At 35.5% G+C, this 12,922-nt stretch overlaps 1 protein-coding gene across 2 annotated transcripts; it reads right to left on the bottom strand.

The window, feature by feature from the left end:
* Positions 1-2,758: 2,758 nt before the first annotated feature.
* LOC131017406 (probable disease resistance RPP8-like protein 2) lies at positions 2,759-9,560 on the bottom strand. 2 transcript variants are annotated; one of them, XM_057946156.1, is made up of 4 exons: positions 8,963-9,560; positions 3,677-5,890; positions 3,556-3,582; positions 2,759-2,987 (listed from the first exon to the last, which is right to left on the bottom strand). In XM_057946156.1, exons 1-2 carry the CDS (start codon positions 9,368-9,370, stop codon positions 3,686-3,688), a joined length of 2,613 nt encoding a protein of 870 aa, XP_057802139.1. In that variant the 5' UTR covers positions 9,371-9,560; the 3' UTR covers positions 2,759-2,987; positions 3,556-3,582; positions 3,677-3,685. The 2 variants fall into 2 exon arrangements, with proteins under 2 accessions (XP_057802139.1, XP_057802140.1); XM_057946157.1 differs by lacking the exon at positions 2,759-2,987 and having other exon boundaries at positions 3,422-3,582; positions 8,963-9,547.
* Between the last annotated feature and the right edge of the window lie 3,362 nt (positions 9,561-12,922).

The following is a 12,922-nucleotide window of genomic DNA, read 5'->3' as shown; positions in this document are numbered from 1 at the left end:
ATGGACATCTGTTGATAAGATAAGCAACAGTAGTTACTGCTTCTCCCCAGAATTTAGGTGGCATCCCTGAACTGTTCAGCATACATCTGACCCTCTCCAGGAGTGTTCGGTTCATCCTCTCTACTACCCCATTCTGTTGGGGATTACCAGGTACAGACTTGTGTCTTTTTATACCTTTTTCTTTACAGAACTCTTGGAACTTCTCAGAGGTAAACTCTATGCCATTATCAGTCCTTAGACATTTCAGTTTACACCCCTTTTCATTTTCAACAGCACTACACCACTCAACAAACTTGTTAAAGGCATCAGATTTTTGTTTAAGAATATAAACCCAGACTTTCCTAGAGAAATCATCTATTAAAGACATGAAATAAGAACCTCCACCTATTGTGGTGGTCTTAGATGGCCCCCACAAATCACAGTGTACATATTGAAGTGGCATAGAAGAGACATGTTTACCTTCAGGATATGGAAGTTTCTTACTCTTACTTAGTGCACATGCTTCACAGTTACTTAAGATAGCATCGTTAGAAACACTTAATATGCCCTGTTTTCTGAGTTCAACTAATCCTTTTTCACTAACATGGCCTAATCTATCATGCCAAAGTTCAATATCAGAAGTGGAAGCAATTTCAGATTCACCAATAATAGTATCAGCTAAAAGATGATATAAAGTCTGTCTCCTAATGCCTTTCATAACAATTTTATCTCATTTTAAAACATGTAAATACTCTTCACATGATTTAAACTCATAACCTTTCAACTGTAATGATCCAAGAGAGATTAAGTTTCTTTTTAGACTATGAATATATCTCACTTCAGTTAGAAGCCTTACAGAATTGTCATGGAGCTTTAACTTGATTGATCCAATGCCTTTTACTGAGCATACTTGATCATTTCCCAGGACTATTGATCCCATCTCCTTCATCTGTAATTCAGAAAACCAAGATTGGTTAGGGCACATATGAAAGGAACAACCTGAGTCTAAAATCCACTTATTTTCAGTTTTAGAGGATATAATGTTTAAAGCTTCAGCTTCTTTAAATTCTTCAGCAATGTCTGCTGCATCTGAGGAGCCCTTTTGAGCTTGTTTTCTTTTCCAGCTGTAGCAGTCTTTCTTGATATGCCCCGGCTTCTTGCAGTAGTGACATTTCTTGTTTTCCTTATCATCATCCTCTTTCTTGCCAGATCCAGCCTTCTTATCTTTGAATGGCTTCTTGGATTTTCCTTTGTTGTACTTAGCTTTGACATTTAGGCTTTCACTTGCGGTTTCTTGCCTGCCATCAGATGCCTTTTGCAACTCCCTAGATTTCAAGGAATTCATGACTTCATCCAGGGAGATAGCAGTCTCCCTCCCATACAGCATAGCATCCCTCATGTTGTCATAGGATTTGGGCAGGGCACTAAGGAGCTGGATTGCCTTGTCTTCATCTTCTAGCTTTACATCAATATCAACCAAATCATCAACGGCTTTATTGAATTCATCCAGTTGATCAGATAGATTCTTCTCCTCTGAAACTCTAAAGGAATACAGCCTCTTCTTCAAGAAGAGCCGATTTGCCAGAGACTTAGTCATGTAAAGGCTCTCCAGTTTAGCCCATACTGCAGCTGCAGTGTCTTCTTTTGACACCTCTCTCAGCACTTTATCTCCCAGATGCAGGATGATAGTGCTATGAGCCTTCTTTTGCATTTCAGCGAACTTCACCTTCTCATCTCCTTCTTTAGGTGCCTTCTCTGTGGTCAGAACATCATCAAGGCCCTGTTGGATGAGAACGACCCTCATCTTCATTCTCCACAAGGAGAAATCATTATTCCCTGTGAATTTCTCGGTGTCGAATTTAGCAATCGACATTTGGTAGTGAAAAGAATGGCGATTCCTCCACCGATCAAGAACTCCTCCGATTCAGATTTCCTCCGATTCAAATCTCGAACAGTTGGTGTGCGTCGATCTTCCGTTTCCCACAGACGGCGCCACTTGTTGTGGAATTGCTTGGAAAGAATCAACGCAGCAAGAACATAAAAGAAAATAACACGAAGACGATTTACGTGGTTCGGATTTTTCAATCCTACATTCACGGTGCAGAAACAATCAATTCTATTTCACTATGAACACTCAAGAACTTTACAATTATAATTGAGAACACTCAACACTAGAAGAAGTGTATAGCCTACAAATCTATCAAGATTGCTATAATTCCTCACTCTCAACTAATTTACAGTAATGAAAATTCTTAAGCTACAACTCAACAACTAATCTAGGTATTTAAACAAAAGAAATAGCAGTTGAGAAGATTTGAGCTACGCGCCGACTTCTGGAATGAAGGAACAGATCCGTTGGATCTGTTGTAACTAACCTAAAACTGAACTCCCTTAACTCTTGCATATTTGCTAACAGATCCCTCAGCTATAGACTAAACACCCGTGCATATTTTACCAGTCAGAGGAATCGAATGCCAGAGTAGAGAAATCAAGACGCCAGAGGAATCAATATGTCAGAGCAGCGAAATGCTTCACCAGAGAAATCAGGTTCAGAGGAATCAAGTCCAGAGCCGTGAAAAGCATCGTCAGAGAAATCAAATCCAGAGCAGCGAAATCACTATTCCGCTGGCGACCCATTTCTCTGGCGAGGTCAGAGAAAACGTGTAGACTAATTGTATGTAGATACTTTACTCACATAATCAATCTTTTTGTTTTTTCACCACCTCATCAATGACAAAACGAATTAAGATGTAAAATAAATTATCTAATCTAATCCTCATACTGCGAAATAAACAAATGATCATTCAACACATTAACTACACAATGTCTTGCTAGTTCAACATAAAAAACCGAATCAAATGCACTGTTTATTCTAATCCAAACGCACGAAGCTGGATTATTTGAAGAAAGGAAATAGTTCAACATAACAAAGTCAAGCATAATGAGAAGAACAAATTGAAATGCAGCAGTTATTCAAGCAAGCCACACTGCACCAGCCATATACACCTCTGCAATTGTAAACATCATGAGTTGTTAGTTCGAATCTTTAAGCTAAAGCACAAACACAGATATATTCATAACTTAATTTCACAATCAAAACAATTGAGCCTTTAGCAAGGAGAAACAATATTTAGTTTGAGTCATTTGCTATGCTTTGCGACTTGAACCTTTTGTTTTGTTGATATTTACAACAAGAACTTTTATAGACTATTATGTTTAATTACTATGATTCTTTGAAGTACGCCAAAACCAAATGCAACTATATATCAATCAACCAATTAAAACAACAATAGTAACTATAGTTATTTTTAACAGAGAAGCAAGAAGAAAATTAATTAAACAAAGTTATACGACAATTAAAGTACATATCTTTCGCAAAAAGTTTAGGCTGCAAATGAAAACGAAAAAATAATTAAACATTCAAAAAATAAAAATACTACAGTTTGGATGGCAAAGAAATTCATCTAAGTTTTCCTCAGAATACTAATGAAATTCATGCTGATAGAAAAGAGTACAACTCTAAAAACATATATTGATCAATTACGGCTTCCAAATATGGAAAGAAGAAAAGTGTACCTGATAAGAAGCTTGAAACGTGCGATGCTGCAAAAGACAAGTGAGATTAATAACGATAACTAAAATTAGCATGAAAACACTGAGATAATATGTAGAAGTAAGCATTTGAAAGATAAGTTACCAAGCATGATCATTCAACAGGAGGGTAGATGGCGAGCTTGAACTCAGAGTCCTTCGTCTTTGTCTTTGCAGCCGCAATCATCTTGCCAAATTTGTTCGCCAGTATGCAAGTAGACAACTCCAACATTTGGAGGCTTGGTATGTCAGCAAGCTCAATTGGAATTTCACGGAGCTTGTCGCAGTTCTTCAGCACAAGGCTTCTGAGCTTGGGGAAGTTACGCGACGAGGCCTTCCAAAACACCAAATCCGTCTCTTCAATGTGCAGAAACTGAAGAGTGGGAAAACCTCCATCTTCTACCTTCCAGATGTCACCCGTAAATGCCCGACTTTTTAGCTTGAGCACCTCGATTTTCTTGAGCGATCCAAGGGTTGAGATATGGTCCCAACTGAGGGAAGTGGCACATAGAGTGAGGCTGGTAAGTCCGGATGGGAACCGATCATATCTAGGAAGGCAATGCAGTCGCTCTGCTTCTTGTGTTGCATCGTTTACTAGCTTCATCTTTCCAAGATGTTTCATGTTCCCCAAATTATCAAAAGATACATTCCTTGTTTCGAACAGCAGGGATAGCTTCCCACGGATGCCCAATTTCTTCAAATTGGGCGCCCGTTTAGGAAGTTCCTCCGTGCAACTCTCCACCGAGATTAAGCCGAGTGTTTGAAGCTCGTGTGCACAATCTTTCTCACTTTTAGGTGGCTTGAGGGTAGCGGAGGCGTTCGTCTTAAAATGCCTCAAGTGTTTCATCTTCCATATATCAGCTTTCACATCAAGGGTATCGGATTCAGTGGCAATGATGAGAGTTTGTATGTTTGAAAGCTGGTTGAAGTCTGAAGGAAGAATTGACAACTTGAAAGACAAGGCAATGTACCTCATATGAATCAATTTGTAGAGGTCACTATCAATGGTGTCGTATTTGAAAGGTAGAACATCTAAAACTCTCAACAGTGTGAAGGCGGCAGTGATTTTTGTACTGTTTTCAGCCGACACCACACATTTATCTTTCGAGAAACAAACAAATGAGCGGACACGAGGGCCAAAAGGTTTGGATTGGATAAACTCCAAGCAATTGGAATGAATAGAAAGACGGCGGAATGTTTTAATCTGGGAAACTGAAGGTACAAACTCTCCTTCGCTCTGGTACTTGATCTCCTGGAGGAAATTCTCAGCTTCAGCTTCAGTGCGGCAGAAATCGCGCAAGGTATCATGAATCTGGCAAGTTTTAACCTTACCATCAGGTTTAAACTTGACACTCTTCACTAAGTTTCTGCTGATGAGATCCTCCAAATACCCTTCTCCAGTTTCCTCCAAGGTGTCAACCTTCTGTGGTATGAACCCTTCAGCAATCCACATGCGGATCAATCTCGACACTGGAATTTCATAGTCTTCTGGGAACAACCCCAGATAGAGAAAGCACGCGCGCAAGTGGTAAGGTAAATTGTCATAACTCAAAGATATGAATTTCTGCATCCGTTGTGATTTGTCTTTCTCAGAGAGATATGAGATCACGTCTTTGGACACTTTATCCCACTCTTTCCTTTTTGTGTTTATGTTCGTGCTCGAAGACTTGGCAAGGATGCCTCCTATGACAACTATCGCAAGTGGCAGTCCATCACAGTTCCTTGCGATAATTTTTCCCACATCTACCAACTCAGTTGGGCACACCAGCGTGCCGAGTGCCTCCAACCGGAAGAGCTCCCAGCTTTCTTCGAATTTAAAGTTACGCAGGTTGTAGTGACGTCTGGGCTTACTAGCGACCTTCCCCACTTCCTCATGACGACTGGTGATGAGGACTTTACCACTTGCATTGTCAGATGGAAGAGCCTCACTAAGTTTTCTCCAATCTTCAGCCGTCCATACATCGTCGATGACGATCAGGAATCTTCCTCTTTTGAGATACTCAGTGACTATCTCAGCTAATTCATGGACCTCTTTGGAAAGTGTTCTCTCGTCTAGAGTCCCATTTAAATGTTTGAGAATGTTTAGAAATAATTCTCTCTGTGTGAACTTTTGCGAGACAGTAAGCCATATACGAGTGGTGAACTTGAAGCTGATATCTGGATCATTAAAAACCTTCCATGCCAGCGTCGTCTTGCCCAGCCCAAACATACCAATCAGAGAAATCACATCAAAATAGTCGGTGTCTTGCTTCAAGCGATCTTTGAGTTCTTCCATCACATCTTCGAAGCCAACCACGTCTTTCAATCTTGGTGGCCGAGGCTGATTGAAAAGTTTGATTTCAGGGCACGCATTCAAAGAGATATCGGAAGAAAGTACAAGAACGTCTAAGACTCAATCTCCTTAAAGTTCAAATATAATATATATGGCACGATTAATTCCTTGGCCAAACGTGAAATTCTAGTGCAAGAACCTAAAAGGCTAAAATCCCAACGATGCATGCCATTGTGCTTGTGCACGTACGGTGCTGACCATCAGCTCCTAAAATTTATGAGACGAACAAAAGCTGGGGAATGAATATTATATGTTGATTCGTGCTTTGAGCCTCTAAGCAAAAATTTTCAAGAAGAGGAGCAAGAGGAGTAGGAGGAGTTGTTATGTTTGTTATGATGGTGGTTCCATGTTGAATGGATTTTAGAAGAAGAAGATGATGATGATGATTCAGACATTGAATGGATATCTTAAGAAGAAGATTGTTCAGCATTGAATGGATCTTAAAAGCAGAAGAAGAATCTTCGGCATTGAATGGATCTTAAAAGAAGAAGAAGAAGAAGAAGAAGAATTAAGAAGAATCTTCCGCATTGAAAGGATCTTAAAAGAAGAAGAAGAAGAAGAATCTTCTTCGGCATTGAATGGATCTTAAAAGAAGAAGACTGGTGCGAAAAAAATATGAATTTTTGAATTTTGTCCGCCGGGTTGTGATACCCAAGGTGGGATTGAAACTTAAGACAATTGGTTACAAAAATAATTAATCACTTCACCATCGTATGGTTCCAGAATGAAGGAATTTAGAAAGTGTCGGGTTTTAAAACAACTTATAAACTGTTTAGGATCTTATAGGCTTCTTCAAAGTGTTTGGTAAAATAAGCTCATAAAAAGCTAATTAGTTGTAAAAAATAAGCTTTAAGAGGTTATAAGCTCTCAAAATATAAGTTCATCTACCCAACCTAACCGGTAACCTATTTTCTCATTATCTTAAAAGCAAGACTCATTTATTTTCAAAAAATAATAAAATAATACTCCCTCCGTTCACAATTTAATGCCCTACTTGCCTTTAAAAATCTGTCCAAAATTTAATGCCCTATTCTGCTTTTTGTACCCTTTTACTCTTCTTCTTTTCCTATATTTACTACCCTTTGTCACTAATGGACCTACCTTAAAACATTTTTATCATTTTTATATTCTATATTTACTACATTTTATCACTAGTGGACCCACTCACAACACCTTTATCACTTTAGTCAACTATCTTTATCACTTTAGTCAACTACCCTTATATTTTATCCACATCACCTTTTTCAGTTTTCTTAGTCTCCGTGCCCACACCCAAATAGGGCATTAAATCATGGACGGAGGGAGTACTAATTTTTAGAGAACCCTTCACAAATATATAGGTCATGTCATATTATAAACTAATAATTCTTAAAATATTAAATTATGAATATTATGGTAACTTGTTAAAATATGAACCTAGTATTGAATCATCCTCGTTATGATCTCCACTAATATCAACCACAATGAATTAATACATACAAAATATTTATTCAATTTAAATATTATCTCTAATTTGTTTTTACACATTACAACATGATTTAAATTTAAAATTTTTGAACAAAAAAAAGCATTGTGTATAAACTTGAAAAATTAATATATTGATATCTCTCTAAATTAATAAAAATCCTTAGGTCCCAACATTATTAATTTATACATGTTTTACTATATTTTTTGAGAAATCTAACATTCATACTGAATTTTCAAACACATACATATCAAGGTAGGATAACATCAATATATAATTTAGTGAATACGTAATATGTACCCTATTTATTTGTATAATAGGTATGGATTACAATAATGGACACACCACTCAACCAAATTAATCAATTTAAAATTATTATAAAAGTGGAATCTTTAATCCACACACAATACACATAATTAATTATTAAAATCCGTGTGAATATTAAAAACAATTAACCGATTTAAAACTTCAATAAAAGTGCGAGTGAGACCCTTATTCCACTCACAATACACACAATCAATATATTAAAATTTGTGTAATTATGAAGAGATATTTTTTAATGGACGGAGAGAGTATATAATAGTGTCAATATTTAATCTAACACCAATACCATATGATATATTTATGTAAACGACGACTTGTTACGTAGCGTTCTCTTTAATGAAAAAAAAGGTTGAAAATATATATTTTCACCAATTTTATACTCTTTTCACATGTTTTTTAAAAATTAATTAAGTGATAAAATTATTTATATATCCATCATTTTCTCATGATAAATATATACTCCCTTCATCCACCAATTAAAGCCCTATTTGAGGGTGGGCACGGAGACTAAAAAAGCTGAAAATGGTGTTGTGGATGAAATATAAGGATAATTGACTAAAGTGATAAAGTATTTTGACTAAAGTGTTAAAGGTATTGTGTGGTGGGTCCATCAGTGATAAAGTGTAATAAATATAGAATATAAAAATAATAAAATTATTGTAAGGTGGTCCATCAGTGACAAATGGTAATAATATTGAAAAAGAAGAAATAGGGCTTTAATTGGTGGACAAAAATTTAAGTGCAAATATGGCTTTAAATCGAAGACGGAGGGAGTACTTTTTTTGTAACTTGCATAGTACAAGTGTGTTGCACTTGTTTGCAGATTATTAGCCAATGGATTCAAAACTCTTTTGAAAACTAACTTTTAAGACCACTTGGAGCCATCACATTGCAACATTCAAAATATCATGAGAAAATAATTGTGAATAAAATTTGTCCAAATACCCATTTTATTTACGAAATGTCAAATGTTAATAATAAAAAAAAGAGAGACTAAAAACAAAATCAGCTATGTCATTAATTTTAGTAAAAATATTAAAAACAAATTAAATCAGCATTATTAAGAGTTTAAACTATTTCGATATATGACTCTATATTCACATAAAATCTTTTTTATTTGACTTTGATGTTGAAGAACATTTCTTTCTCTTATTTTTCCTGTTTATTGAAATCATCGCTCGAAATCTAAAAGTATTTTATTTATTTTTTTGAAGATTTTCTCTGTTTTGTGAATATAAGCAAAGATGAGATAAAAAGCATGGAGAGCTAACCTCAGGTTTTTCATCTGCGTCTTGGGTGATGCTGGGGAGCTTGATTTCTGCCCTCAGGTCCGCGACCCTTCCGCTGATCCCCTCGACCCTCGTGGCGACGTTGTGCAGATCGGCCGATTTCTTAAAGAATCTAAGGAAACGCTTGTGGTTTGTATCGACGGTCTTGGTAACGTAGACGTCGATGATATCTTCGATTTCATAAACAATATCGTGAATCTCCTTCACCATATTCTTTACAACATCTTCCTCTTTCCGCCTCTTCACCGTGTCCCTCAGGAAGGCTTGGAAGAGGCCGAGATCCCTCTGCAGCTTCTCGATGTTGCCCTTGGCGTCCTTGATTTTGTTGTAGTGTTCCTTCACTAGGTCCGCCAGGTTGTTGAGCAGGAACTCAGTCGCAGCATCCGCCATCTCTCTCAGAAGAAGAGGGGTTGAACCTCCGACGTTGTGGTTAACACTCTCTTTGTTTGCTCTCTCTGTATCTTTCTGTTTGCGCAGAATGGGATGGAGGGATGAGTAATATGTTAAATAGACATGGTTGCCGCAGAATTAATGCTCATATACCCATCCACTTGTATATATGCTCACGTGCCACTTAGTTGTCACAAGTATTGAAAAACTATATGCTGGTAGTCTACGGACGTCAATGGGCGGGTTTTACTCGGACCGATCCGAAACCGTTCATTATCTGTTGAGCTATCAAATAATAGTTCTGGTTCTGATTCCGGTTCTAGACCCGACCCGCTCAGACTCAGAACCTAATCGGCCCAGACCCAATTCGACCCGTTTGTTTCGAATCCGGTCCGACCCGACCCAATTTTTTTTTTTTTTTTAGTGCGGTCTGACCCGACATATAAACATTTTTTTTTTAATTTCGAGTTTGGTACGGCCCAAATAAACCTTGAATTTTGAAATTGATTTTAAATTGAAAGTTGCATTTTTAATATATTATAGATATAGATTTAGGTAGGATTAAAATGAATTTAGCAATAAAATGATGACGAGAATAAATGCAATAAACATAGAATGAGAATGAGCAATACTGCAATAGTATGGGGAGGAAAGGAATGACTAATTTTATATTCATAACAGTGATGAATTTTACTGCAAAAAGCTTATCATTCATAAATTTGGGAATTGATTCATTGTTTCATTCCTATACCTACTAACTAACTATATATGCCCCCAAAAAAATCTCAATTCACGAAAAGATAAACAATAGATATTTTCAGAAAATTTTGAATCCTCGTCACCGATAGTTTTTGTCTTACTTCCATTTTTTCAATGGATTGATAACTTTCATTATTATTACCAGCTAGGGGTGAGCGGTCGGTCCGAAGCTTGGGGTGAGCGGTCCGATTTTCGAATTTTCAATATTTTTTGGATCGAATCGGATCAGCTGAAACCCTAGGACCGAACCGAAATCGCCATCGGTTCTCGGTCCGGTTCGGTCCAAAATCGACCATTTTTAAAATATTAAAAATTAATAAAAATAATAAAAATATTAATAAAGATATTAGAAATTAATAAAAATATTAAATATATATTTAAAATATATATATTCGGTTTGATCCGATTTTCGTCGGTTTTGGCCTCCCCGAGACCGGGACGGAACCTAAATATTTTCGGTCCAAGAAAATAGGATCGAACCGGACCAATACATGGACCAAAACCGATCGATTCGATTCGATCCATCCATTTTGGTCCGATTTTGCTCACCCCTATTACCAGCTCATTGACCGTATCGATGGGGATTCCGCAATAAAATTAGTCTATAGATGTGACGCAATATTCAATGGCAAGTGGTTGCATAACTTGCACAAACCCAAATTACTAACAAATTGACTTTTAGAAATTAAGCATCTTAGCATGTGATGTAATTTGCAATATCGATGCACATGCTCATCCATGGTTACATTAAGCATGTGAAAAAAAAAGCCTATCTTTAGTTATGAAATAGCTAAAATCAATACCAATTTATATCTCGTTAATTTTAACACACAGTATTTACCACAAGGTAGAAGGTTACACCATAGAGGACGGTTGAGGTTATGTAGAATACGTCTGAATTCGTTATATAAATGTTTGAATTTTATATAGAAAATATTTATTGAAAAATTAAATATTTTGCGAAATTTAGAATGCATTTACACAGATCGATAATTTTTATGAATAGTCCATAATATTTTTTAACAAGCATATTGATCTAGGGTTCAAATCTTAAAGAAGGCGATATTTTTAACATATTAGATTGATATGTCTATTTCATCAATTATATTAGTTTATTCGTAGAATTTATTAAATTGTTCATTATTCTCATTTCTCTTAAAAATCAAATTTCTCAATAGAACTAACCCTATATATATATATATATATATATATATATATACACACACACATGTATAGATATAGTGAGATCGTGCCTTGTATGAATTCAAGGTCCCCAGTTCGAATTCCATAAGTAGTAAAAAATTTATTTTTCACAATTCATACATTTACACAACAAATTCATACATGTTCTATATAGAATTCATACATTTTAGATAGTTCGTATTTTATATGTTAAGAAGTACTGTTTATACAATAGCTCTCTCCTATATGAGATTTATAAATATGTGTGAAAACTAAGAACCCATCATACCCATCAAAATCGTTGATTTTTGAGACCCTGCTACTGATTTATCATAAGAATTATGATTAAGGGTGCGTTCTCTTTGGTTGTAAATTTATCATGGGAAAATAAGGGATAAACAAAATTTCACCATTTAAATCATTCCAATCTTTTTCCTCATTTCCTACTTGACCCTTACTTATTCCCCCTTTACACTACAAATGAGGGATAATATTATCCCTCAAAAAATGGTGTGATAATATTATCCTCCAAATAGGAAATGAGGGAAAAGAAAAGAAGGACTTAAAAAGTGAAATTTTGGTTATCCCTCATTTTCCTATGATAATTTTATAACCAAAGAGAACACACCCTAAGTGTTTATAATTGTTTCCTTCCTAAATAAGCGGTAGTCACAGTGGTTTGAATTATGACAAATTTTAATTAAATAATCATTTAATTACCAGAATTAGAGTTTCGTAATACGGTAGTTAGATGTGAGGCGTAAAGTTTCATAATATGCATGATTCTTGTCTGCATCTTAATCAAATAGAATAAGGGACAATACTTAAATAACATTAAAAAATATATAGAAAAAAGAGAGAAAAACCCGTATTAGTTGAAGGGTTGGTCTTGCATGCGGCCGGCCGCATAATATGCAGTCGGTTACTTTTAATGAGCATAAGATATACATTTGTTCGCACGAATGTATACTTATGTAATAGTACAAGTTCTCATGAATAAAAGTAACACTTATCGTGAATAAATGTAATACTTTAAGAATATTATATTTCATTGTAGCAATAATTACTTTTTATTACGACAAATAGTTAAGAATATAAATATTAATGAGTGAAAATAACTAAAAGTATAAGTTCTTATGAATAAAAGTAAACATTATTAATGTGAAGAAATGTAAACTTTCAAACCGGCCGCAAGCAAGTTTTTGCGGTAGTTGAATAATCATTATATATGTACCCGGAGGTTTTATATTCGAATTTGTCAGTTGTAACTCTCTATTAATGTAACTCTCACTTAAACTTTCTTATCGTTTTATCTCATTACAGGTAATTTTTAATTAAAATATATATAATTTTAATGAAGAAGCATGTATATAGATACTTTTGTTGGGTTGTTTTGGTAGTTTCAAGGAAGAAGCAAACTTATATAAAAAAAATTTCTCTTTTTAGGGAGGACTACGGTATAAACACTTCTTAATATATAAACTACAAACTAACTAAAATGTATGAATTCTATGTAAAACACTTATGAATTCTCTGTGTAAATATCTTAATTGCGAAAAACAAAGTATTCGCTACCTATGAGATTCGAACTCGGGACCATGAATTCATTCA

This window comes from Salvia miltiorrhiza, chromosome 3 (genome assembly GCF_028751815.1).
Source record: "Salvia miltiorrhiza cultivar Shanhuang (shh) chromosome 3, IMPLAD_Smil_shh, whole genome shotgun sequence".
Lineage (NCBI taxonomy): Eukaryota > Viridiplantae > Streptophyta > Magnoliopsida > Lamiales > Lamiaceae > Salvia > Salvia miltiorrhiza.
The sequence above is the reverse complement of the archived record's forward strand: the minus strand, read 5'-3'. Positions and strand labels throughout refer to the sequence as shown.